The sequence below is a fragment of the Thunnus thynnus genome, chromosome 5 (genome assembly GCF_963924715.1).
Source record: "Thunnus thynnus chromosome 5, fThuThy2.1, whole genome shotgun sequence".
Lineage (NCBI taxonomy): Eukaryota > Metazoa > Chordata > Actinopteri > Scombriformes > Scombridae > Thunnus > Thunnus thynnus.
The window spans coordinates 12,268,094-12,295,194 of NC_089521.1; the positions used below are offsets into that span (position 1 = coordinate 12,268,094).

General features: G+C 39.6%; 1 protein-coding gene across 3 annotated transcripts; it reads right to left on the reverse strand.

Annotated features, from left to right (window-relative positions):
* Positions 1-3,248: 3,248 nt before the first annotated feature.
* cpt1ab (carnitine palmitoyltransferase 1Ab (liver)) lies at positions 3,249-27,061 on the reverse strand. Of its 3 annotated transcripts, none has more exons than XM_067589286.1 (19): positions 26,976-27,061; positions 18,877-19,041; positions 18,173-18,315; positions 15,941-16,112; positions 15,503-15,604; positions 14,660-14,797; positions 14,421-14,498; positions 12,751-12,858; positions 11,755-11,842; positions 9,260-9,455; positions 8,675-8,863; positions 8,473-8,578; positions 8,083-8,199; positions 7,586-7,750; positions 6,690-6,821; positions 6,418-6,570; positions 5,719-5,832; positions 5,309-5,401; positions 3,249-5,203 (listed from the first exon to the last, which is right to left on the reverse strand). In XM_067589286.1, exons 2-19 carry the CDS (start codon positions 19,015-19,017, stop codon positions 5,120-5,122), a joined length of 2,319 nt encoding a protein of 772 aa, XP_067445387.1. In that variant the 5' UTR covers positions 19,018-19,041; positions 26,976-27,061; the 3' UTR covers positions 3,249-5,119. The 3 variants fall into 3 exon arrangements, with proteins under 3 accessions (XP_067445387.1, XP_067445388.1, XP_067445386.1); XM_067589287.1 differs by lacking the exons at positions 11,755-11,842; positions 26,976-27,061 and adding exons at positions 11,181-11,265; positions 22,794-22,883; XM_067589285.1 differs by lacking the exon at positions 26,976-27,061 and adding an exon at positions 22,794-22,883.
* Positions 27,062-27,101: the final 40 nt, after the last annotated feature.

A 27,101-nucleotide genomic window follows, 5' to 3' on the forward strand; every position in this document is an offset into this window, starting at 1 on the left:
GCAGTGAGAAATCATCTTGGACTGGTTTTTGTCACATAGCAGGAAGGTCCCTGGTTCAAATCTCAGTTCTTGTCCTTCTTGTGAAGGTTTACATATTCTTTCCATGATTTCCCTTGGATGCTTTGGATCCCCTCAGTCCAAAAACGTGCCTCTGTGTGATTGACTGTCCATGCAATGAACAGGCGACATGTCCAGGCTGTTTCCCTGCCTGCCACCAAAGGATTGTGGGATAGCCTCCAGCACCCAGTATGACCCTAAACAGAAATATGTGGACATGGAAAATGAATAAATAATAGTTTTTACTTGTGATATTTGTTGCATCTACTTGTCCATGTTTGCTTGCACATGTGCATGCTCCAATGTGGAAAGCTTTTATTATTAACACTCCTTGCTCTTCCTTCTCCTCATGTCAGAAAGTCTACGTCTTTATATCCGTGAGCTTGCTGACGACTAACATCTCCACTAATTCCACTTAAACCTAATAAAAGTTATTTATAGCTTTGTTGAGCAGGCGGTGCAAGCGATTTTCAGGGGAATCACATTCAGCCTAACCTCCTTACCTTCCTCTCTTGCTGCCCCTTGGCCGAGATCCACCTTGGGGCCCCAGGCTCTGCTCCTTTAGCGCAGTTAGACAGGTGCAGCTGGCCGCATACATGCGCCATCCCTACACGCCAACCACCAAGCTCCCCCTCTCCATTTACACCCTTGCTTTAATCACTTAGATTCATAGGGTACTTTTTAAAATCTGGGCGCAGTTCTCAGCCAGATAAAATTCACAAGATATACTAGTGTGGCTCCATGGTTTGTGAGGTGATGAAGTTACAGTGTTAGAGGCTTCAGAGGACAGCAGAGGTTACAGAGCTAATGGAGTTGGAGATTTTTGTGCGCAAAACCTTAAATGACCTTCATCATTCTATATGATTCATTTTTGTCAGTTAATAGAAGTTGACAATGTTAATTTTAATATTGTTATTTCCAGCATTCAACACAATGTGTGTACAATAAATCAAGTTTGTTATTTGTTTGAGATGGATCCTTCCTTCTGAACAGTGAAACTCCCTCTGTGAAGTCCACTTTAATGTTAAAATGTGGCACAATAACATAGTTCCTTCCAGAAAACTTGTGGTCAAAGACATCCAACCTTAAACTAACATTTAGTTGCAGGACACAGTGGTCCAATTATTTTTTCCTCATTCGCTGAATCAACATGTAACATTGAATCCAATTATGTTTGGGGCATAACAGAGCCTTACATAAGTTGTTCAGCATTGCAGGAAAAACAAATTGTCCTGCCAAAACCCAAATCAAGAATGACACAAATCATACAGTAGCTGCAATGAGAACAATGTAATTCTCCTCTGTTAACAGCTAACAGCGATTACCGTCAGACAAAACGGGAACATCCCTGCTCCTGCGTGAATGAATAGCTTATAAAATAGGATATGCAACATTGGCTCTCCTCATTTCTTTGAGGGTGTTGTGGAGCAAGTGGCACATGAATTAAACTGGTGACAAGCACAGGCCACAGATCTCTCTCAAAGTCTACTTTTAGAAAGTGCAAGTCAAGGTTTTAGGTTTCAGTGTCTGCTCTTGAGTGAATGGGTTTTCCAGCTTGCCAATTAGGTGTACAATTTAAAGACTTGTTGTCCGGAGGCCAGCCAGTTGAACACTGTTGATTACGCTATATGGATTTTGCCTGTCTTGTGTTTTGAATAAAGGTACTGCCTTTTTTCTTTATATAAATACTAATCAAATCTGCCTTCATGCACATAAAGTCAGCACACCCTTCATGCTTTTGATAAAAAACCAAAGATTTACAAAGGGCTGGCTTTGAAAGTGATCCTTTTTCTCAAGCGCACAATGCAGGTTCGCAGAGTAAATGAGGAGTAAGCAGACCTCAGGAATGCAGTCTTGAAACGTTAGCCTGCTCTCGGAAGCCCAAGGCAGGGTGACACTGGGGCGGGGGGTGTCATTGTGGAGATGTGTGTGTGTGTGCGTGAGATAGAGAGAGTGAAAAGGGAACTGTGCACAAGTGGTGGATAGGAGCTAGAGCGAAAACTACTGTCACATGTGACCACTTCCTGCCCACGCTCTTCTTGGAAATCTGTCACCTCGCAATGCCTTTAAACGTCTTCCGGTTAATTTTAGTTAATAGATAAATACGCCCCGAGCAGCCTCAGTGAAGGGACATATTAATACCCTGAGGGATAGAACTGGCTCCTCAGTGCCATCCACTTGAGCCCAACCACCTGGCGAGGTGACAGGCCTATGTTGCAGGCAGCTTCCTTGTGATTAAGTAAACACCGAGCTCCGGAAGGAAAGATCTCATTTTAACAACAGTTTTCGGGAGGTTTACAAATTGTAAGAACTAAGAAAAGCTGGTAAACATAGCTATGACCACAAGCCATCCTCAAAATAAAATGCAACCAAGGGCTAAACCATCATCATGTTGCAAAGTGCATGACTTTTGTGCTTGACAGAGGCCATTTCAAATTTTTCACCTGCTGTATAGTCTTGCAGTTCTCAGGAGGTAGATGTTTAGATTCTCTGAGCTAATGGTTAAAGGAGATGGGTCATAATAACACCAAGATAAGCACCTGGTAAATGCTCAAAATTAGGGTGGCAACTAGTGATTATTGGTCGTGCTGGTAGTGTGGCTCCTGCAGGACTAATAACTTTCCCATTAGCCTCAGCTGTACTTTGTGTTTTGGGCTAATTAACAAATAATAGCATACTAACACGCTAAACTAAGACAGTGAACTAGGCAAACATTACACCTGCTAAACATCAGCATGTCAGCATTGTGAGCGTGTTGTCATGCTAGCGTTTAGCATGTACTCAAAGTGCAGCCTCACAGAGCAGTCAGCATGGCCTTACTTTCATAACTGATTTACTTGACTAATTATTTGGTCAATAAAAGGTCAGAAGACAGTGAAGCAAAAAGGAGAAAAATCCCAGATTTTCTGAAGCCCAAGTTCGCAAACTAAAACCCAAAGATATTCTAAAAATAAATTAAATTAAAATTAAAAAAAAAAAAAAACAGCAAATCTTCACATTTACAAAGCTGGAGATTTCTTTTTGGCATTTTTGCTTGATAAAACATTGTTTCAGATTTATCCAAAACTTAATTGTCTTGGTTTTTACAGTCTTCAGCTTGTTTGGCCTTAAGGGTCAATACAGTTCTTCTCTTCCCTAAATTATGACATTATTAACAGGTTGCAAGTAAAATATGACATACTCAGAGCTGATACAGCTGTCCGACATTCACTTTATTGTTAAACTTGTTTTGGTATATCAGCTGCTTGTCTTTTTACACATTTTTAAATTAAAAGGCAAACATATACAGCATCATCTTCAAAAAACATGCAGCAGTGTAAACATGAGGTCTACTGAGATAAAAAGTCATACAACTACAACATACTGGCAAAGTCAGTGATAACAAAACTGTCATGAGGAAAAAAAAAGAAGCAATTTGTCCATTTCACTTCTTAGATCAGCAAAGCTTTGATGCTTATCATTCGCCGCATTCAGCTGGTAAATATGCATGTGTCCAACAGTTGTGTGTATAAAGAGGTTAAAACATGAAAACAAATAAATATGATGTGCTGCCAACATATACATAATAATAGAAATGTTTTCCTAAACACAAGGGAGCACCTCTCTATATCTGCATTTTCTAAGCACTTCCTTTTATACTGGAGGGATACAACAACCTCAAAGTGATTCTGAACCTCACCTTGACTAGGCAACAACAGCTGCGACACCACTATGCTGTAACTGACATTTGACATCTTGAAAGTTCACTCATAAAACTTTACAATTCATCGTGTTTAGAGAAAAGGCTACCAAGGTAGTTAGGAATTTAGTTCGGAGGTTAGTTTGAAGGTCAGTCATGGAGTGCACAACAGAGTACAGTTAACCAACTCTTTTTTTTTTTTTCTTTTTTAAACACAACAAACAAAAAAGCAAGTCACTGTTGGCTACACACTCAGTCTAATTCAACACATTGTGCAAGTGAGATTCATGCCAGACACAAACCCTATCCTTCCTAATCCTTCACTTCAACAGCAAAGTTAATGTTGTACTGCATCTCAACTTTTTTCTTTTACTGTTGCACATGTATCAACATAAGCACTAAGAAGCACCTAGAATACTAGGTCAAGTTAGGAAAACCTGAGTATGAAAACAACAAACACACACGCGCGCGCATTCATCGCTGCATCATACAATCACGGCAGCTAAAAAGAACAAGCACACCGGCTGTGCACTTCAGTCAAAAAAGGCAATGTAGACCCGTTGATTAGACAGTAGGAACAACTTTCCATGTTCTGTTCGGTCTGTGTTGGTATCCAGAATCACACTGATACAGGCTCATTTTCCAGATCAAAGCTCAATATTATATACAGGTTTACTCATACAGGCTTCGTTAGATTACAGATTACTGGATACAACTGTTTAGCCTAGAGAATCAGACCCTGCAGTAACTGAGTAGTATGAAATTAATGGACACCATGCAACATGCAATTTGTTGACATTGGTTAACATCAAATTTGCTGTTTTAGCCAGTTATACATGACTAGGGTGCTGAAACTGAGAAGATGAAAGAAACCTAAAAAACTAAAGGAATTCAAAGGTTTTTCAAAATTGGGACGAAACTATTAAAAAAAAATATTGCACCATCTCTCAACTTAAAACATGATTAAAATATTGGATGATGCTACTGAACAATCCCTCCGCTGAAATGTCTCTTACTGTGTTAATGAAGACTTGATCTCAGACTGGAGTGGCTCTATTTTTTTTCCTCCCTTTCTGCCCTTTTTACATTAGTGGGTCACTAAGGCACCGGTGCATACAGTCCCGTAAATAAACACTTTGATCTTTGCACTACCTGTACCAAAAAGCGCCAGAATCTCACCTTGCCTATACATACAGTACACATAAACGCCTCACAAACATAATAGCAGTGTTTCCAAATACCTTTCAATCATCCTTATTTCTGTAACATCAATTAACTTAAAATAATCCCAAACCCAACATTTGATTCTGTACAAGCTTCAGGAAGAAAACATGTCTTGCTAAAAAGAACTTCTTATTTTCATTCCACCCAACGAGAGGACGATCACTTGGCTTTCTTGTCGAGCTGGAAGAGACCCAGTATGTCCAGCATGGCCTGTCTGATGTTGCCGCCAAAACGGTGGGAGTCCTGATAGGAGCAAAAAAGCAGGAGGATTATAAAACCTGCTTCAGAAAAACCATGGACACAGATTAATCTGAATTGTCTTCAAGAACATAATACCAGTGAACTTACAGTTTCTGGACTTGAGTGTTTGCTGGAGATGTGGAAGTTGATGAGGTCCTCACCAACAATGATGTAGGAGACGCCATAACCGTCATCAGCCACCTTGCAGACACGAGAAGAAAAGCAGGGTGAGTTTCATCTCACGGACAGTGTCAATGTTTCCAAACTGATTTATTTTTTAAGTCAGAACTTTTGCCATTTTCCTACAGTTATTTTACACTCTAATTCAATATGCACATGACAACAGTTGAATGGAAATGTATTCAGAGTGATATGCTATCCCTTGGTGATGATAGGAGTGATTCACTCATCCATAAAAGGACACAAATTACATGACAGTGTTTTTAAATTGCAGGAAGCAAGACTGCATGACCTTCTTCACTCCTCTTCAAAAATTTCTGTAAAAACTGACAACTCACTGGACCAAATCCACCTCCGGAGGACACGTATTCTGGGTGTCTGACCAGGTCGAATAGCTCCACCTGCTGCAATGGGGTCTGACTGGTGGACAGCCTCCATGGCTCAGACAGGACCTAAACATAAAGACACACACAGTGTCTTGGTTAAATCAACAATACCAACAATACCACATAAGGAGGAGGTTGGAGTAGAAGAGGGAGCTGTGGCAATTCAGACCGTATCATTAGAAGAACAGTGATAGAGTGAGTAGCAGGTTATATGGTCCTTGCTGTACACCTGCATGAATATGATTGGTTGCCACATAGCTGTGAATGAACTGTTGTGAAGTATATAAGAAACAGCTGATGCTAGTCAGCCAACACAAGCAGGACTTCAGAGCCCTGCCTAACCTAATGCTATGCCTTGTTAAAATCAAGACTACTTAATTCAATGTAAGACAAGACTAGGCTAAGTTTACAACTATTCCAAATCTCATCTGAAATCATCATCATTTTAAGCGCAAAATTGTCATAGGGGTTACAGGTGTTACCACCCACTCTCAAATTTTCACAGATGCACTCGGACCATAGCTGTAGATAAATGAGAATACAAGTGTGTGTAGATTCAGATGGACAATATATCTGTAGGCTAAAAGAGCAGGTATGTATGACAGCTTTAATAGCAGAAATCCTTCAACCACTTGCAACAACAGCTCATACCTTCTTGAGGAAGGGTGAGTCTTCTCCCAGGTATTTGGAAACCACGTAAAGACAGAAGAGGTGGCGATCGATGCCCTTCCCTGTCATAGCCAGGCGGTACATGTTTTGGTGCTTTTCTGCTGCCAATTTGAGTAACTTCAAACGCTCTTCTATCTGGATTGAAAGGAACAAGATGGAAGTGAAACATGACTAAAAACTTAAGAGCAATGTCTCCATATCGGATTAACAATTAGTGATCGGGAGAATCACTGAAATGACAGCCTTAGCCTTACCGTTTCATCTCTGATCATGGAACGGACGAAGGCACAGGTCTCAATGGTGCAGGAGCGAACCGTTTCTGTTCGGCCCTCACGGAACAAACGCGTCATGGAGGCTTCGTATGTCAGGCAGAACTTCCCTTTGTCCTGTTGAGAGACAGTATGAGTCACCACCAACATAAATTCTTGACATAAAGGCTAAACCAACAACTTGTTAATGAGTTAATAATAGATTTTTAGACATGTTGATAATTATGTTTGGGTCAGTGAGTTCCCGAAGGCTTACATTTACACTTGCAGGAGACTAAATACCAAAAACACCTTATCTGAAGTTATACCTAAACTGACAAAGACAGCAACATAAATGAGTTATGAGGCTAAATGCCCATTTGCATCAGCTTTAAAAGATGTCAGATTATCACAACCTTTATGTAAGTTTTTTCCATCCATCAAATAATCAGCCAGATTAGCAGGAAATTACAGCCTCAAACTACAGCTGAGCAAAGTTTTGATTAAATCATTCATTGTCAATTTGTAACAGTCTTCGATTTGTTGGCTGGCAAGTTGTGACTGCCCTCTGGTGGCATTTAAGAGAAGTGTGATTGGACTGTATCAGTTTCTGCTCTGCATAAAGCTCTTGCACATATCTTTCATCCTCAAATGTTAATAATCTTAAAAGGTATAAGAGTATTCTTCTGTAATATAATACACTTGCATTTCAAAATAATAAACAATAGGTGACAAAATGTAATAAATGCAGAAGTACAGGATAAAAAGGGTAAAATATTAATATTTTATATACCTACAATTGTAGGGAAACCATGGAAAGACTACTAAATATCAAATAAGTAATACTATACAAATGTTAGTAAGATATTTTGTTGATTGAGCAGTGAGATGGATGGACTAACCCTGTAATGGGCCAGCTGGAGGGCGATCTGAATGAAGGCATCGGGACTGGTGCGGCACTTCTTGATCAGACCCTTGCCAAAGTCATTGAAGGGGAAAATGTGACTGTCCACATCATCAGCCAGAGCCCTGGCTACTGTCAGAGAGCTCTCGATGACCTCCTGGCACTAAAGGAAGTGTTGAGTTGGATGTTACTCTTAGCAAATGTAGCATGGCACAACTGACAACATATTTATAATACAGTACTTTAAATATAAAAAAGCTCAGATTGATACAAATGTATATCAGTAGCATTATTAATACATACAACTAGCACCAGTTATTGTAGCGGCACATTTTCAGATAAACAATACCCCTGGCTCTGTACCTTTAAATGAAAGTAATAAAATACAAACACTGGTGCACATAGTTAAGGCTACCAGCAGAGGGAAGCCGAGGCCTGTGGATATCAAATCTCAAGGTATTGGCCTGTAGTATGAGAGATGTTGAACGGTCTTACCTCAGCAGTGATGTCCCACTGCAGCCTCTGGGGACCAGGCAGGTTGGGGTGGGGCTCCCCACAGCAGTGACCATCCTCAGTGTATCCCAGTTTGAAAGGGTCCATGGAAAGTACATGCTGCAACACAGAGTCAAGTTTTAACATGGCTGACTTCATGTTTCTGTGTTAAAATTTCCATGGACAGCATCATGCCAATGAAAACAGAAACAGTTTATTTTTTTTCATATAATTACATTGTATTAGTTGAGACAGTTTGTTTTCCTTGTTTTCCTTATGCTAATGACAAAAGGTAAACCGAGGTATTGCTACGTTTATTCCTTCCTTCCATAATTAGATGCTGCTTTAACGCACAGGTGCGAAATTCATTTGACACAAACTACATTGACACACCTCCCACAGATGGCCAATGATTGGAGCATCGGCCCAGGAATGCTCTGCGTTCAGTCCCATGGTGCCGTTCTTGAAAACTATCAGGTTGAAGGATTTATCAAACCATCTGAATGAAAACAAAAAAGAAACACCTTCAGTTTATTAATAAATTAGCTTGTGCCACACACTCTAGAAAATTTGCAACAACATGTATCTATCATACCTGTCATAGCACTTTCCGTGGAGCAGGGACTTGGCGTAACTGTCCAGAGACTTGACTGGGTTGGCTGCATCGTAACGCTGCTCACTGTCATCAAGGGTTACAAAGAAGGCTGCCTTCTCAATGGTGTCCAGAGCTTGCTTGTTCTTACCACGACTGAAGAAGGTCTCGCGGCCCTTTGCCCATGGGGTCCTGCAGAATTTCAAATCTGGTATTGTTATGTTGCAAACAAGACAGTACAGACACAACTGCATGTTTTTAAAATAAGGACAGCACTTTTGCATTTGTGTGGTCACACCCTTCCTACCTTCAAACACTAAAAACACAGATACATCAGCTGAGCCATTAATATGAGTTCATTTTAGCTTGTCACATTATTGTTATATTATAAGATAATATATATCTGTTGCAAATAAATAACAAGATATTACAGAGCCACAACGCCAGAGATAGGTTTGAGGTAATTAGAAACAGTATTGTCATCACATCAATGCAATAAACGGCACTTCCCATGTTGTGCTGCATAATAGAATGTAAATTGTGCTGCCTCATAACCACTGGCTGAAGCTCATGCTGTGATGTCCCCACCTGTCCCCTGCAGTAAGTGCAGCTAGTTTCTCCTCTCCTGGCATGGGCTCCGACGTGTCAGCCAAGATCCTCTCCATCTGCTGCTCTATCTCCCGTGGCAAAAGCAGCCGTCCGTCATAAAACATCCACACTTTGAAGAAACGGCCCTTATGGTACACAGCTATGTGTTTGCTCTCGTTCATGTGCTGCAAGATGTCTGGGAGAGAGGGACCAATGGTAAGGAGAGAGAAGAAGAGGAAAAACAGGGAAAAAAGGACAAATGGAGTGTCGTGGGTGGTGTGAGGAATAATAGATCTATGTGTTTGTACATGTATCTCAGAAGTCTAAGAATAAAATTGCATATAATTAAAATGCAACCAAAGAAGGCACTAGTTCATACTGGGTATGGGTGACACAGCATTGAATTTCTGGGAACAATAAAAGTAGCAGTAATAAAATAATGTGATATTTGTAACACTAGCTTTCTGTTAAGAGCAATATTCCCCTAGGGCTGTTCAGTAAATATTCTTCTTATGAAATTACATTGACTTGAAAATGGAAAAACAATTCAGTTCATGTTGATGTACTGTGTGATGGGAGGGGACTACATCCAGTTCAAAAACTGAAGCAGCTTGAAATGGGAAGTGCAGGAAGTGAGATGAAAATGGAAAGTAATTTGGGAACAGGGCAGTGGTTTGAAATACACCAAGTTGAGGCAACGTTTGTTTGAACATCACTGTGCATAACCAAGAAACCAAATCAAAAGCATTGTTTGCATGTTTTCTTTACTACAAAGTTAGAATATTGTTTTGGTGATGCTCACAGTGTTCAAACAAACATTGACCTGGTTACAGGCAAGACAAAGGAGACACTAACTTACACAAGGAACAACCCCAAGAACGGCAACAACCTCACATCCAGCCTACTGTGCTTCCTCTTACACTTAGGACACCTCCAGCAATATCAGAATGAATATGGGGCTGACCATTAGTTATTACTATTTGTTATTAATACACTTTTCTTAAGACACATACTACTGTACCATATTTCTTCACTGATGCTACATTCATATTTTAAAAAAAAATCAACTTTCTGTCCTCCTATCACAACATTTAAATTGTATTTTTTGTCAAACCTGCAAAAAGTATTACTTTTCTTTTTTTCAAAAAAAAAAAGGGGGGGACATCACTGAATCTCTCTACTTCTATGCATTTCACTTCATTCACACTTCTGTTCTTTACAACAAGAGAGACAAAAAGAGTATGTCAGGGCTCAGAATGTCTACACATTTATGAATGTACACATTTTGCCTTACATTTAGATGTCATCACAGATCAGAGTCTTGGTTTAAGGTTTCGAGCTCCAAGGACACAGAGTTGTTGATGCTGAACCGGTCTTTCTCTTGGATGTAAGACTAAATGTTAGATCATGCCTTACAGGTCTTTAACACACTGACCGTGCATGTTACGTATCATGTTAGTTCTTCTATGAATGAACAACACTCAATTTCAGCAGCAAAATGGCTTCCTGCCCTCTTGGAGGTCAGTCATTGATCTAAGATAACACATGCCCTTGAGCATCACCCAGGATTAAAGCTGATTATATTTTAATATCTTTCAAGCTCATTGAAACACATACTGAACTCTAGGTGAATTAATGCTCTTAAATTCCCTAAATACAGCCATAAATATATTATCAGGTCAGCCCAGCACTGTTTGATTTCCAGGTCTTACCTTAATCATAACAGTTTTGCCTTCTCAAACCCAAACACTGGACTTCAGTCACATGCAAATTAGTCACTAACATGTGCATAGACCAGTACACATGCATTATGATTTATAAAAAGGTCAGATTATTTCTAATTCAAACTGATGGACAAAATGTCCCAGGGAGAAGTACAGTAGGAGTAGTGTGGAGGAGGCAGCATTACTAAAGACTCTACCTGTGTCTACACCTGGGACACGACTGGTGTTGAACATACGCTCGTATTGGGCTGAACACATGGGGATAGTGTTTAGGAGCATGAGCTGAAAAGCAAAAGGGGAGAGTCAAACACAAAGAGATGACATACTAATTCACTAAAATCCCCAGAGAGCAGCAGACACACACCTACAGGGAAAGGAGCATGGATGAAGTGGAGAGGGAGTGATGAGGATTGGTTTGATAAGCAGTCTTAAGGAGCAGGAGGAACTTCAGAAGGCTGCCAGGCAAGGAGACATGAGCAAGGTCCAGAAACCAGTGGCCTACCACCTCAATGCCACCAGCAAAGCCCTGATATAGTAGTAGGATTTGAACTAACATGTAGATAGTTTTAGGATATTTTGACTGAACACTTTAATCAGATAGATTTGAATATTTACATCTATGAAAAGGTAGTAAGAGGTAGGATTGTCTCAGGGCTTTGCTGTTGAGAAAGAGTCTAGGAGTCAGGGTTTCCAATGGCTGTTGCCTCGGCGATGGCTAGGGTTACAGGGTAGGGATGTCAGAGTCACATTGGAGATGTGCCCTCCTCTTACCTGTCTCCAAACCAGGGATGCGGGTGGTGTTAAACATCCGCTCCCACTGAGCCGAACACAGAGGAACCTTGTTCGCCAGCAAGTATATCTAACGTAGCGTCCGACAAAGCGAAGGGAAAAAACAGTAAAACAGAGACAACTGACTGTGAGTGTGTAACAGCAAGCACATGCATTGGTGTTTGTATAAATGCATACTATCGGTCTTTGCAAGAGACCAGTGTGTGTTTAACCGACATGTTGCAAAATGTGTGCCAGGATTGTGCAAATGTTGTCAGAATTTGCACTTAAGCACCATGCAGGTTGGTCAAGGACAAGAAGCAGGGCACAAAATTAGCACCAGCCAAATGCTGGTAAAATATGTAAGTGGCTGGTAGATTTGCTTCACTCACCAGCCCAAAAAACAATGGTTATCTATTGAGTGACTGGTAAAATTTGAATATTAACTAGTCATTTGGCTGGTGGACAAAAAAAAGTTAATTTTGCACCCTGAAAGGAAGTCATAGAGGTGCAGGAAAAGATGACACAACAGGGTGTCAGTAAAATCACCAGCATTCATTCATTAAGCCTTGTTGAGGAAGGCTTCAGTAAATGCTTATGATCTCACTTTGTCAGTAATCACAGCTCAACTTCCATCAAAACAAGCAAAAAGCAGAGTGCGTGGCTCAGTCAGAGTTAGACACAGTGAGCTGAGGACAATATCAAGAATCTACATATCACCAGTGAGATTGTGGATAATAAGCTAACTCAAGAAAAGGTGGAGAAAAAAATAAGCAGCTCTCATTCTACACTTAACAGATAAAACACACTGAGATAACAGCTGTTGAATCAATAAATCACAAATCAGAAAGTTAAACATTTACATATGATTACCATGGTTAAACATGTACCAATGTAGTTTATATTACAGCTTTGCACAACATCTGTAGATTAAACAAATTTCAAGAGAATCATTTCAGAAGTGAAACAGAGGGACAGACAGAGATGCTCTGTACTCACTGGTTTGACCTGAGCTCTGTCCAGTTTCCTCCTGTACAGCATGATGGCATGAATGGCATTACCTGCCCTGGCAGCCTGGATAGAAGTGGGGTTGACATACAGGAAATCCTGGAGAAAAAGAGATCAATAGTAATAAAATCAATAATCAGTCATATTTCCTCAGACACATCCTGGACACTATCCAGAAAAACACGAGGGCTTGTGCTTGTCCTTCTGTCCTTGGACATGACACAAACAGAAGAGAAAAGAAGAGCACACAATGTAACTGTATGATCTGTCCATCTTTGTTGTTATTTTGGTCAAGGACTGTAGGCATTCATATTGTACAGTAGCTATCATGACCTGCTATTCCAAACATGTTGAGTGCTGCTCCACTGTCCCCATACCAAATCTACCTTCCTACGGCTTTGTAAGCTAGAGCAGAGATGTATTTTTGTGTACAAAAAAATAACACATTTTTGGAGAAGCTGGCTTAGTAATATCCCAGTTATACTATCTGCTTGATGACTACACAAGGACAAAAACAGATCTGCAAGACTGTGTCCCTGGAGGCAGTGATCCATGTCTGCCCAGCTGCATTAACAGTCCACTCTACTGTCTCACTTGTTCAGGCAGACTGATAGAAAGGAACTTGTGGGTCTGTGCCAGAGTCCCTCTTAAAGACCCTCTGTGGTAGTTAGTTCTGCTGCTGAGTTCACTGAGTCCATGATCACAAATATGACAGATTTGGAGCAATCCAACTATCCACTAAGTAAAATCACATTGTAATACAGTGATAGTAGCCAAGCCAGCCAAGATGCTGAAAATCTGTAAAAGACTGAAAGACTGTAGCTGTAGTGAGTTAGTATATCCTATTTCTACACACACAGATGCAGGGGTTTTATGTCTTACAAGAGTGCATCCTTTTTTGCATAGAAAAACCGAAATTACCCAACAATGTAGATCTATAATACAAGATATTAGACTGGTGACAATCCATAAAAATATCATTCAGTCATTTCAGGAAGTTGAGGAGTTTAATTTTAGTTCAGTTGTGGGAAGAAGGTACAACAGTACTTTCACAATTTAGTTATCAATTAGTCAACCTACCTATTCAGACCAATAATAATTCCAACATACGGTTATATTTACTATTTAGATTTACTTACATTTTAGTCTGAGACATGCTTGGCAGTGCTGGCAAAGCTCCTCAAGAGCTCATGTATATGAAATACTATAGATCTCACTTTTAGAATGGTATGTCTGGAGAACACATAGGTTGCACTATAGTGACAAATTATTAAAAGCTTACTTATAAACAGTTAATAATTGAAGAGGAAATAAACTTTGCATATAATTCTCAGCATTCCACAGCTGTGTTTTAGATCATGGCGCTGGCAAAGGGTCACACACACACACACACACACACACACACACACACACACACACACACACACACACACACACACACACACACACACACACACACACACACACACACACACATACACACCAGTGTCACACAAAAGTATTGATAAATTTTGGAATGTACTCTAATGTCTCCAAATAGACAGCAGATACACACTGTCAGAGAATCAATCACCACCTACACGGAGGAGCGTATTGCTCAATGCTCAAACATTGATTCATTGTTTGGAAATGACTAACTACTAAATAAGAAACATTCTTACCATGGCATAATAGTTGCTGTTGACCATGATGGGCCCACGGCCTCTTAGGTAGATATACTCTTCCCACCAGTCACTGACCTGTGTCACACAAAGAGAGGCAAGGGAGAAAGGAACAGAAGGTGGCATTAATGGAAACACTGCTTTCACTAACCCTTCCTTGAGGCCAATTCAAGACCCAGGACACAAAATCCCTTGAGAGAGGAGAAGAGAAAAAGGGAGAGGAATTCTTTCTGACTCACATAGTTGGACGTCCACCAGGACTTGAGTTTGACGTACCACTGAAGTCTAGGTCCAAGGTTCTTCTCAAAGTCTTTAGTCAGTACCTTCGTCTGTTCAAACTCTTCATCATCCATCAGTGGGCGTACTGACTCCAGGTACTGTACAGAGAAAAATAAGTTGTCACAAAGAGTGAAGCACAGGTTGGTTAAACAAAGGAGAGAACAGAACCAAACCTACACCGCTTTTTGTTTGCACTTATTCAAATGCCTAGATTTGAAATTTGTTAAGAGTCTTACTGAAATTTAAATAGATAGTGAGGAAGGGCATTATGAAGTTGTGTGACATTTCATTGCTTAAAAGGAAGCTCTTAGGCCGTATTCAGACCAAATCAGGCGGTGTGGCAAAAACGTCAGTCCTCCCATTCAGAGAGAGAAAGAGAGAATCGGTGGTCGAGTGAGCTAGAGAGTGAATGAAGAGAGGGAGTGCTGGTAACGATAAAGCTGGTGAATCAGATCAATAAAACATTATTTTCTGATTGTTTCACAGCGGTTCCTTTCTAGAGCACAAACACACCCACACACCTCCGCCCAACCCTGTGACAGTGAGCCACTCCGCCTGATTTGGTCTGAATACAGCCTTACTCAGAACAAAACAAGAGCCCTTGACTACATGCTATGATAAACACAGATAACCCTTTACATCTGATTAAATAGTACTGAATGGATTTTAATTAACTGATCATTCACTGAAATTTTAATGGACAAACTTTAGTTACAATCCAATAGCTTGGACCATTATGACCAATCAGGAATGTGCATTAAGAACCCATTCAAACAGGAAATGACATGACATGTAGAAATTACCCTTCTGCAGGTGTCCTTGACAGAGGGAACAGGTAGCCTTGGCAAGGAGTTCTGGAAACTGTAGAGCATTGGCTTCCTGCCAGAGAACACCTTCACTAATAGCTGGCGAGCAGGACAGATAAGAAAGAGAAGAGAGGGCAAAGGTCATTTAACGTTACACTTTGTGTTTCACCTGGAGATCTGCAGGTTATAAGGGCAAAGTGCAAACACATAACTAGCCACGCAAACTAAAAGGACCAAAGAAATATGTAGTCATAAGTTAAATAAATGCTTGTTCCACCTCTTGTGTCTCTTACATTTAGCTCCCACAAGCTGTAACAATGTCTTCCATTTGGTGTCAAACACTGCATTCTTGACTCATACGGAGCAGTATACCACAAGGACATTCCACTATGAATCAGCTCTAAAGTGACTTGAACAGAAAACACATTGTCTCACCATCCACATACGAGTAGACCAGGACACAGATCCATGGCGTGCATACATCCAGCCGTGCCATGACAACAGGCACTTTAGGACATTCCTCATAATCATGATTATGGTCACCCACAGGCCTGTGCCCACCAGAACTCCTCCAACTATCCTCTGGCTGTCTGTGGATATGTATTGGCTGTGGACAGAGAAACAATAACAGCAGAAAATAAACACTTTCTTATTTAACTGCACAGTGGAGGCATTGAAGTATGATGATTGTTTCCTCCCACTGGAATACCGAGTGGGAAAAAATGTGATGTGATTGTGATAAATTAATATTCTGAAAATCTTGGTGGGGGGGGGGGGGTGTAACGGGACAGTAAACTCGGCAGCCACACATTTCTCTGTTCTGTATTTCTCTGTTTTGTGGTGGGGGTTCTCGTTGTTATCAATATGGAGAAACACAGATTCAGTAAACGTCCAGTATGGTCAATAAACGTTGAGTACAGTTAGACCCAGCAGTCTCCATTAGGTTGGGCGAGTTCAAAGTTTTGAAAACGACGGGGGTGTTTTGAATACACCCCCGTTTTCACAGGTAATTTGTTAGTCTGTCCCTCCTGCCGCAGGAAATAATGGATTACTCCTGGAAAGCTATTGATGTAGCACTTTTCTCTTTATGAAAATAACACAGAGATTATTCGACCAATGAGAATTTAGTCGGACGAGAGCATATCGACCAACTAATCGACTAGTCGACCAGCAGACTACAGCCCTAATATTCTGGCTACAAGATAAGAGGACAATGAGATGATATGGTATTCAGTATAATTATACAGGCCATTGTGTTTTCAAGCTTGACCAATTGAGCAATCTAAACAAGGTGTGCTCTACAAAAACACAATACAAACATTAGACAATTAATGTCATATAGCTGCTTCCAAACTTGCTCCAGTCCAAAGTCATATTAAATCATTACTAATAGACAATGCATGTCATTTATCTTGATAGGATTAACACACAGAGTCATGATTGATTAACTCTCAACTTCAAATGCTTAACCTTTATTAGTCAGTGTTTTCAGTGCCACTATTGATATTTTTTATAAACTTAAGCAGTTACATGGCTTATATCTGTAATTTGTATTATGACAAGTTGTTATTAAAATTTCTGAGCTAGTTAATGGGATAGTTTGGATTTTTTGAAGTTTGGTTGTATGAGGTACCTGTCCATAGTCAGTCTATCACCTACAATAGATGGGGGGTCAGCACACTCCCAGTTTGGAGTAGCAGACAGAAGTATCGGCACTGTTGCTAAGCAATGTACTGCAGACAGCAGCAAAACATATTTTAACCACCTAAATAAAGGCTCACCTAAAAAAAAAAAAAGAATCAATATCAGTTTAATGGTATACTATATCTAGAATATTTTCACCACTTGCTGTCCGATGGCAAGGTAAAGGGGGGAAATATTCTAAATATAGCGTACACTTAAACTGATATTGATTTTTTTAAGTGGGCCTTTATTAACGTTTGTGTGCTGGTACTTCTGTCTGCGTGCCCCCATCTACTGTAGATAATACACTGACTATGGACAAGTACCTCATACGACCAAACTTCAAAACATCCAAACTATCTCTTTAAGGTAATTACTCTCAGAAATTTTAATAACGACTTAATAATCACAATGCAAATTACAGATTCAAGCCATGTACTTGACTAGAGGGAAAATCCCCAGCATTGTTGATAAGAGAAGCATTACAATTGATAGGAAGTGTTTGCACAATATCACTAAACATGAGCAACACTGTTAGCAAACATGCAGATGAGGTGTGCTGGACAGTTGAAACAAAATGTTATGCTGGAAAGAGACAAACAAAAACAAACCAATTACTTTACTGTCTGTAAGCATGACTAAAGATTCCACTGAAAGAGGAAAGTTACTTTAATTGTTGGCTGAGGCTCTTTCCTCATAAATACCTGTAACCTGAGGCAGTACTCGTACAAGTTTGATGGCACTGACTCAACTGCATTCCAATACCATTTGGATTCTTTATCATAGTCTATAATTTGTGTCTATTATCTTTTCTAGCTAAACTCCAGCCACTTTTAGTTGTGGCACAGAACATGGCCAATCACCACTGTATTTGTTTGGGACTTGTCCTCTATCACTGTACCAAAGTGCGAACAAATTAACAAGGTGGTTATGTGTAGACATTAATAGAACTCTTTCATGTTCCACGTTGTTTTATGGCCTTACCTGATAGGCATGTGTTGGCCCAGCTTGGCAATCAACCCAAGAGATGGATCCAGCTGTCTATATTTGTTGTAGGACATGTAGGACACAACCACTACCATGAACCCAGCAGGGCTGCCTGGGTACACACCAGTCATTACCCCATTCTGTGGAAAAGGTAGAACAAATGGAGGGTTACAAAGGTCAACGGGGTCACAGCGAGCAAAGAATCTATAAGGATATAGTTCATAAAATCACCGATATCATAACGCAGTGTTTTGCATTCTGCTGACACATGTGAGCTATTATTAATTACCGACAGCTAAACAAAAGAGGAATGTGTGAAAATGCTAGCAGGTCTTTGGGTTTGAGTGACTCAGTATGACTGTGTGTAAACACACAACTAGGCCAAAGGCTAGGACGCAAAGAACAGACAGGAAGGTCACTGTTTATGTGAGTGGGTGACCTTCCAGTGGGTGCAAGTTACATAAACCAACAATCAGATTTACAGTAGGTTAGCAATTACAACAAAGCATAACTGGGGCTGTTATGATGCTGTTTATCAACTTAGTATTTACTGAGAACAAAAATGAGCAGAAACTGTTGTAAGATACTAAAAGTAGAGAACAGGCCGATAAATGTATTTGAGATGGAGTTAACAAAATTTGCCTCATACTTGACAGAAACCCTCTGGACTTTGCCTCCATCATACATCCAGCACCTCTCACCTTGAAGCGAATGAACCTTTTCTTCCAGGAGTGGAGTCCAGAGAGGTAGATCTGGCGTAGAGCCTCGTGGCACAGCTGTAGGTCGATGCCATCAGGTGTGACGGTGAATTGAAAGGCCACCGCCTGGTGAGCTTCTGCCATGGTGGCTACTACTGTACAGGGTCACTGAGGGAAAAGAAGGTACAAGAGAATCAAAGTTTATATCCAAAGGTAAAACTTAGATCAAAGATACAGGTCAAAAATAGAAACCCATTCACATCTTTATTCTTGTCCCATTTGTTTTTTTCTCAATTTATGTTCATGCGGAATGATGAGATCAAATTAAACAAGCATGTCCACTCACCACATCCTGATATCATGATGATTTTTAAAATATCTTAAGTAAAGTATAGGAAGAATATTTGAAATTGACCTGTTCCTAATCACAGTTCCTTAAAATCAATAGTGTTTGTTCCTCAACACTACTGTATAATCAATTTCAAAGATTTAATCAATTTAAGCTTTTTGTAGAGAAACAACCTCTGAGTGGGAAAGGATTCTTAATGGATTTGAAAACAACACTGGGGTAGAGTTTACAGTGAGTTAGATGGATGAATGACTACATGTGTATTCAGACACACAGTATTCAGGTTTACAGGCAACCTTCGTGCTAGATGAGCAGCTGTTTTGAGTTACTAAGAGGGACATTTTCCTCTTCATATGGTTCAAGATTGTAAGCAGGCCTCCTTCATTCAAAGTCAGTTAGTGCGGACCAACACTGGTCTCAAGATCACATATTCAATGGTCTCTTTAATTATCTTTGTCTTGCTTGCAACTTTACTTTGTCTTCATACTGTCTCAGACCTGAGGACTGAGCTTCGTCTTTAATGAAGACCAGCCAATTGCACAACTGTAGCACAATGAGTTGACTGTCTCGAAGAGCTATCTTTTGTTTGTGTCCTCTCTGAGAAGCTGTCATGTGAGCAGCACTGAATCTTATTATTTATAAAAACAAAACATCAGATAAAAGCATTTGGAGAAACCTAATCACCAAACTGATAACATTTTGCATAAATGCAATAGTAGAATGATTATAAACTATCAGCAGCGTAATGAATCTAGAGGCTCCGTATCACTTCTACAAATATCATGAATAAAGGGAAAGTCCCCCAAAAATAAGCTTGATGTGCATGTTTTTGTAATGAATTACGAAATCAAATAAACGGATTCCTGTTAGCGGACACCAAAAAAAGGAGCACTGAGAGGTCATTATTTTCAACCACTCATCAGAACTGGTTAGGCGGGTGTGAAATCTTATCCTTTACTACTATATGACAAATGACACATAGCTGACATTTTTCAAATCTGAACTAAAACTAAAATCTACCTTAAAAAAAAAAAAATCATAAGCCTTATTTGAGATATCAACTGTTTAAATAAAGTTTAGATCCAATTTTTGAAATGAATTATTTCTATGATGAGAACAGGTGTGGAGACAAAGAAGTAAACTTAGTGGGAACTGATTTTAAGCCTGAAGAGATGACATGACGATGTCTATTCTTTTACTGCTTTCAGTCTCCACCTTCAGTGCTGGAAGGCTTCTTGATACAAAATCGAATTTTGCCAAGTGTGTCTTGTCAATGCTTGTCAATCAGTATCTAAGACTGCAGATTTCTTGTCTCTCTTACTTTTTGTAATTCAGCAACTAATATTAAGATTTTACTGGTATTCTTCTTTGTACTGTACTGATTGTGTAGCTGGGGCTCAGTAGTTAGCATTGCAAAGGTCTTAGCTATAAATTTCACAAAATTTGAATCTATTAAATAAACCTCTAGATGAGATTTATATTTCTAAGCTATCCTCAAGGATTTCTTGTAGACTTTTTCTCATCAGAGAAAATATTAGTATATGACATGGTATAGAAATGGTAACTAGTAATGTAATGGATGCTTTCCCTCATAATGAATTTAGCAGGGATGATATTCTTGGGTAATGACAAGCATTTTCAAAGGTTTTAGAGGTATGTGTTACTTTATCACTACACTAGTGAAGCCTTTCTTTACCTATTGGTGTACTAGACCTGCGCTATGTGTGAGCTACAAAACCACCACCTGGATGATGACACTTAGGTTGTGGTGCTGTGAGGGACCTGGTTTTTCCAGTTGCATTCAAATGCTGCTGGAAATGTAAACACCACCTGAGCATATATGATGCTATATATGATAACTAAGCTAAAACGTTTGGTTAAGTGTTGCATTGACAACTCAGTATCAGACTTATCCTAGAAACGGTGTTTTTTAATGTTTGGGCATCCATGTCTCAGGCTGTACTGTGTTAAGTTTTCACACGCTTGCTTTTCATTAAGATTGGCGGCTACAGCAACGTTTCTAGTGCAAAAGGTTCAGGTCGTTTCTAAAAAACACTGCCTTTTTGTTTACGGAGTCCATTTTTATTTCATTCAACCAAGAGCAATCGGAAAACAGGACACGTCGTTTCTGCGTTTTCAGCCCTGGGAAGAAGCAGCATCATCCAGTCCCCTCCCCCAGCTACTTTCTAACATCACATGATCCACCCAGTGCTGCAGAAACTAGGGGAAAGGTCGCAGCGCTATGCCGCTTAGATACCCGGTTAAACAGGCAACATAGTACTCACAAATGCTTGTATGCCTGCAAGCATATCCCATTGTTGCTATGCTGAAAGCGCTGAAAGCATACAGTTTGCTTTGAATATTGCAGAATTAGTGTCTGTCCATTTTTCTGTATTTCAAACCCTGTCGGTTATCGTTATTTAATCATGTCAACTACCCCCCACTGTCTTCATGTACTTAATGTTGCATATTTGCATCATGATTCTGACCTCAAAAGCCAAGTCATCCTCTTCATTAAAGCTTTCTCTAACTGCCATTACCAAACACTTCGACAACAGGCGCAATTTCACTCCCCACACATGCACCCAGCATATGTAGGTTACATTTGTCTGGTATTATATCAGGTATCCTGCCCACGTGGTCTGTGTGAAATGGGGTCACTAGTGTGCACCCCTAGGTGTCAATAAAGCAAAATGTATTTATTAATTATAATATCCAGCCTTTTCAGCCTCATCTAAATGAATAAAGTGTATCACCTCTACAACTTGCTCCTACAGAGAGGACACTATGACAAACCCGCTTTTACTGACCTTCACGAGCAGGTGACATTTCTCCACTTATCTGACTGTCTCTCTTTTGCTTTGTTAATACACATCAAGGCCACTGTCAGGTACAGACCTGCTATACTGGATCAGTAGTGAATAACAGAGCATATAATATGTATTATAATAGAGCTGCCAGGTGGTTGTCAATGAATGACCTTTATTTGGACTTTTGCCTACATCGGTGTCATGTACAACACAGGAGTGCGTCCAAGTCCCTACCTGGATTGTTCAAAATAAGGCCGCGATACAGAAAAATGAAGTCATAACAGTTGAAACGTTTAATGTAGAGGCCTCTTAAACGTATAAAATATGTTCACAGCCCGCAGTTTAAAGAAAACAGAGTATGGCTGTGAGCGCAACAGTCAGTATTTCCCTCTAGATTCAGTTTTCACTTTAATAAGACAAGATTAGCCGGTGTGTAAACTTGATTTCTGACTGCCACCGGGGCAACCGGGAACACGAACCGCCCCTTTATGTCAATGCGAAGGTAAGAAAACCTATGCGTCATATAAACACCGCACAGCTCTACGCCCTGCGCCGACAAGAAAATACTACAAACTTGTATTTAGCGCAAACTGCGCAGATAACGTCAGGTTTCATTGGGTTTTTCCTCTACGTTTAGCTAGTCGAAATTTCTTTCCTCAAAACCCCTGCAGCCATATTTGCAAAGCTGCCTTTAAAACTATAGAGAGATAGAGAGAGAGGGAGGGAAACACACGCACTGAAAAGGGAAAATTAGTACTCACCGAGCCTTTCTAGTAGTCCGAGAGAGCAGAGCTTTCTGTTTTGACGAGGATGTGACACGTCCTGGCTGTCGACGGAGACTGCTATACAATCTACATGAATGAGAGCACAGACTTGTATACACGGCCTGCCCCCTTTTGCTACGTCATATTGTTCTCCTTTACTGGCAAACAGGTCTAAACGGCGCCCCCCTGAGGACTCCCGTGTTATTGTTATTGTAAGGGTTGAATGAGGACGCACGGTAACCAATGTATTGTGTTATTGAAGATAAGTTGCCATTTAACATACAGAGCTGATACTATTAATTATAACTCTTGTAACTTCCAAACTGTGGAGAACAAGACGTGCTATGATAGAGACTGACTTTAACTGACAGTGACACCTTAACCAAACAGATACTCACTGACCAGAGGAGTCATACTGGACTTATGAACCTACAGCACTTTTTATAAGTTCAACTCTATGCAGTTTATTGATGTTTTGCACTTTGGCACGGGTTGAACTTTATTGTTAAGGTAACTTACTGTTTTTGTAAATTTTACTTGTGTGAAATTCAATAAAGATCTTAAAAAATAAAAACAAAGAAAAAGAAAAAAGAAAGTCATGATGCTGGAAATCACAATGGACACAATATAACAAGCACCTGTACAATCACAGATGAGAACTTTCCATCAAATCAAACAATCACAGGTGGTTTAATTATTAATATACCGCTTATCAAAACCAGAGATTTCAAAGTGCTTAACAAAAAGTAAAATATGTCATTTAAATCCATTTAATTTAATAATAGCAACACCCGTACATGTAATTCAATGCAATAGCCTTGCAACAAATACTACTTTTGTGAGGCTTAAATGTAGAGTTTTGTTGACAAACATTTTGCCTCCCTTGTATACAGTCAATGGAGAGGACAAAACATTTGATATAGTGCAATGCTAAGTAACACTTCTATAACAAAGTATCAACAACTAAAACAACATATATTTCACCATGGAAGTATTTTTGCAGAGTAAGTGTGATATACTGCGTTGTATTATACAATATACTGTAAATATATGTTCATTTTTAATATTGTGTCCAGCCCTTTTATACCATGTCTTGTCTATGTCGGACAATGTCGGATACACTGTTGTCTTCCAAATGTAGCCTGTAAAAAATTATCTCCACTGGAGCTGCAAAGATTAATCAATTAGTTGTCAACAATTACATTAATCGCCAACTATTTTGATAATCAATCAATTGTTTTGAGTTATTTTCTAAAAAAATAATTTCCAAATTCTCTGATTCTAGCTTCTCAAATGTGAATATTTTCTGGTTTCTTTAGTCTTTTATTAGCCTACTATATTCAGTAAACTGAATATCTTTGACATTTGAGGAAGTCACATTGGTTTTGGGAGACAGTGCATCATTTTTCACCATTTTATGGACCAAACAACTAATCAATTAATCGAGAAAATAATTGACAGATTAATCGGTAATGAAAATAATCGTTAGTTGCAGCCCTAATCTCCATTGACTTCCTTAGAATTGTAACATTATAAATCATTTAATTATCTTAAAGAACATAACAATGCAGATGGGCACATTTTTGGAATTGTCATAACATGCTGTAATTGTAAGAACTGTTATTCCATAATAATTAAAGGCCTTACACACTAACTGCACAGTGGTACATCCACACAGTTGTTTACACTTTTGGATAATTTGACCTTCTCTTTTTTTCCCCTAATGTGGAATGTCCGACAGGCCTTTCTGCACAGCAGGCAAGGCCTTTCACAGCAGAGGTGGATGTAATTACATTAATGATGGCTCCGGTCCATTTAAGTGGCATAGCAGTAAGGTCCAGGTAAGCAAGACAAGAACTAGTTCATTTCATGTTGTCCGACCGCATCAGAAGGCAAGAGTGTTCATAACTGTTCTGAACAGCCACACTTGAACGTGGGTTGAAAAGTCAGCTGTAATAGAGAGGGGAGAGACGCAGTATCGTTTAAATACGGGGATCATGGCACACATTTTCAGGCAGCCTCTCTGCATCAATGTCGTACTTGGTTGTACAAACAAAAAGTTCCGGGAATAGTTGTGTAACGAATGAAAAAAAATCTCAGTGTCAGTGAGTCAGCATGCACAATAGTTAGAACTGGCACACCTAAAAGAAATTCAGCCACTATTCATGTTATTAAATTACTTAAATGCTTTTCCAGCTTTTTCCCCAATTAGAAAGACCTATCCCCTTCCTCTGTTCCTGCAGTGTTGGCATAGGCAACTTCAAGATGACAGATTTCGATTTTGTATTAAACTGCATCGCATCTGTTCTTTTACATTACATTTACATGGATAAAAGTACTTGTAAACAAGACAATGAAAACTGTTCTTCTTACTCTATGGAAGTAGTACTCTATGAAGACAGAAAACACTCTGATTTAGAGTGATATGCACTAATCTGTAGTAGAGGTCATCACAGTTAGAGACACCTGTAAGATTGAACTGTTTCGCATTTAAGACTACAAACAACACTGTTTTTGTCAACAGGACACGTTTATATGGTGTAACACTGCACTGTTGAAATACAACAAGTGCAGTTAGAAAAGTAAAATACATCTGAGAGAGCTAGAAGAAAAGCAGAAGTTGGCTTTTGAACTTGGCTCATTTTAATGTGTTACTCAACCAATTTTACACGTCAAAGTTTGTTCACAGGTCTTGGGATGTACTACTGCATATGTGAAAAAAATTGTACGAAGCCGTTTTGTGACTCCAGAGGGAGCTGTGCAAAGTCTGATAACATATGTAGTCTGAAGACTACAAATTTGAAAATGAAAACAATCTGTGGGTGTGGAGTTAAAATTAAGTGAGATTACCCAAACTCTGTTGCTCTCTCCTCATCTCTGCTTGAGGCTAGTGGCTCCAGCCTGCATGAGCAGCATAACAAACCAAATCTATAGCCTACAGTCAAGAGCACAGAGTGGAGTTGCATTGTGGGTAACGTAGGCAGGTTTTGACAAGGACGAAGAATGCACAGATGTGTAAACAATATCTCTGGTTCTGCTGCACAGATTTTGATCCTTTTTTAATTGTCCATTGTGAGTCCGACAATGTTAGGAGTGCAATTCTAAATCTTTTAAGTATTTTTACTACTTTTGGACTTGAAGGCACCTTTAAATTCCAATTTTAAAATAAGCTAGATAGATACCACATGAGTCCCTGCCATTTAGTCCCCACAGCAAGTTTTATCTGGAGCTGAAGTTGCCCCCTTTTAGTTTTTCATCCCTGCACCTGAAAGTGTCTGTGACACCACCCATCATCATCACAGCTTTATTGGGCAACATACTGTAGTTTAAAACATTTAAGAGTAGAATTATTCTTAAGAAAAAGGGCAGAAGTATTGTTGCAGTTGTTTCCTGGTTCTTCTACTTACTCCTGATGCTAGTTTTTAGTAAAACAGAAAGCTGTCATTAATAACCTACTTTTTTCAGTCTAGATCAGAGGTCCAAAGTGGTCCTGAGATAAATATATGGGATCTCAAGATGATTCATGTGATGAATAAAATATATATAACAAATGTATATATTTCTGTTACACTTTTTTTTTCTTTTCTGTATTACAGTATTTAGATTTTTTCTTGTGAAATACAAGACATGTTCACCTCTTTGGTGCCCACAAATAGCCCTTTTTCAAATGAAACACCCTGAGAAGGGAAAATAACTCTTTGGTTGATGTCCAGATTTAGCCCAGAATATAACCTGTGATTAAGGTCGTGAGTAAATCTTGCTTCATTTTAAGCCTTTACAAACCAAACAGATGAACTAGATCCAGATAATCTACTGGCGGCAAAATTCCAGCATCACCTGTATGTGTACTCTTTATCCAACAGAGGGCGCAAGAAGACAACTTGTTGTAAAATAGTTTATTCATCCAATGAATATGCTTGTGACTACTTTTTTATCGTTAAAATCCTGTTATGTGTTTACTAAATACCTAAAATAACATGAATGTGTCAAGCTAAAACAACTTAAAGTTGCAGTTAACAAACCATCATTCAACTAGCGTTAAATTATCACATTAGAGAGATTTCTGCTGTCAGCGAGCAAACACCGCGGTTTACAACATCTGTGCAAGACAAAGAGAAGGAGATGAAACTACCTCATTGTGTGACTTTATCGAATTAGGCATTGCGTTCAATTGCTTACCGTGTTTGAGGTCAGCTCCCGTCCATCAAACACGGAACCGTTGGTTTGTCGGTCCGCGAGAGGTGCGCCTCCCTCCCTTTCCCTCCCCTCGTGCGCGTGCGTCGTTCTGTCACTGGTGTACTGCGT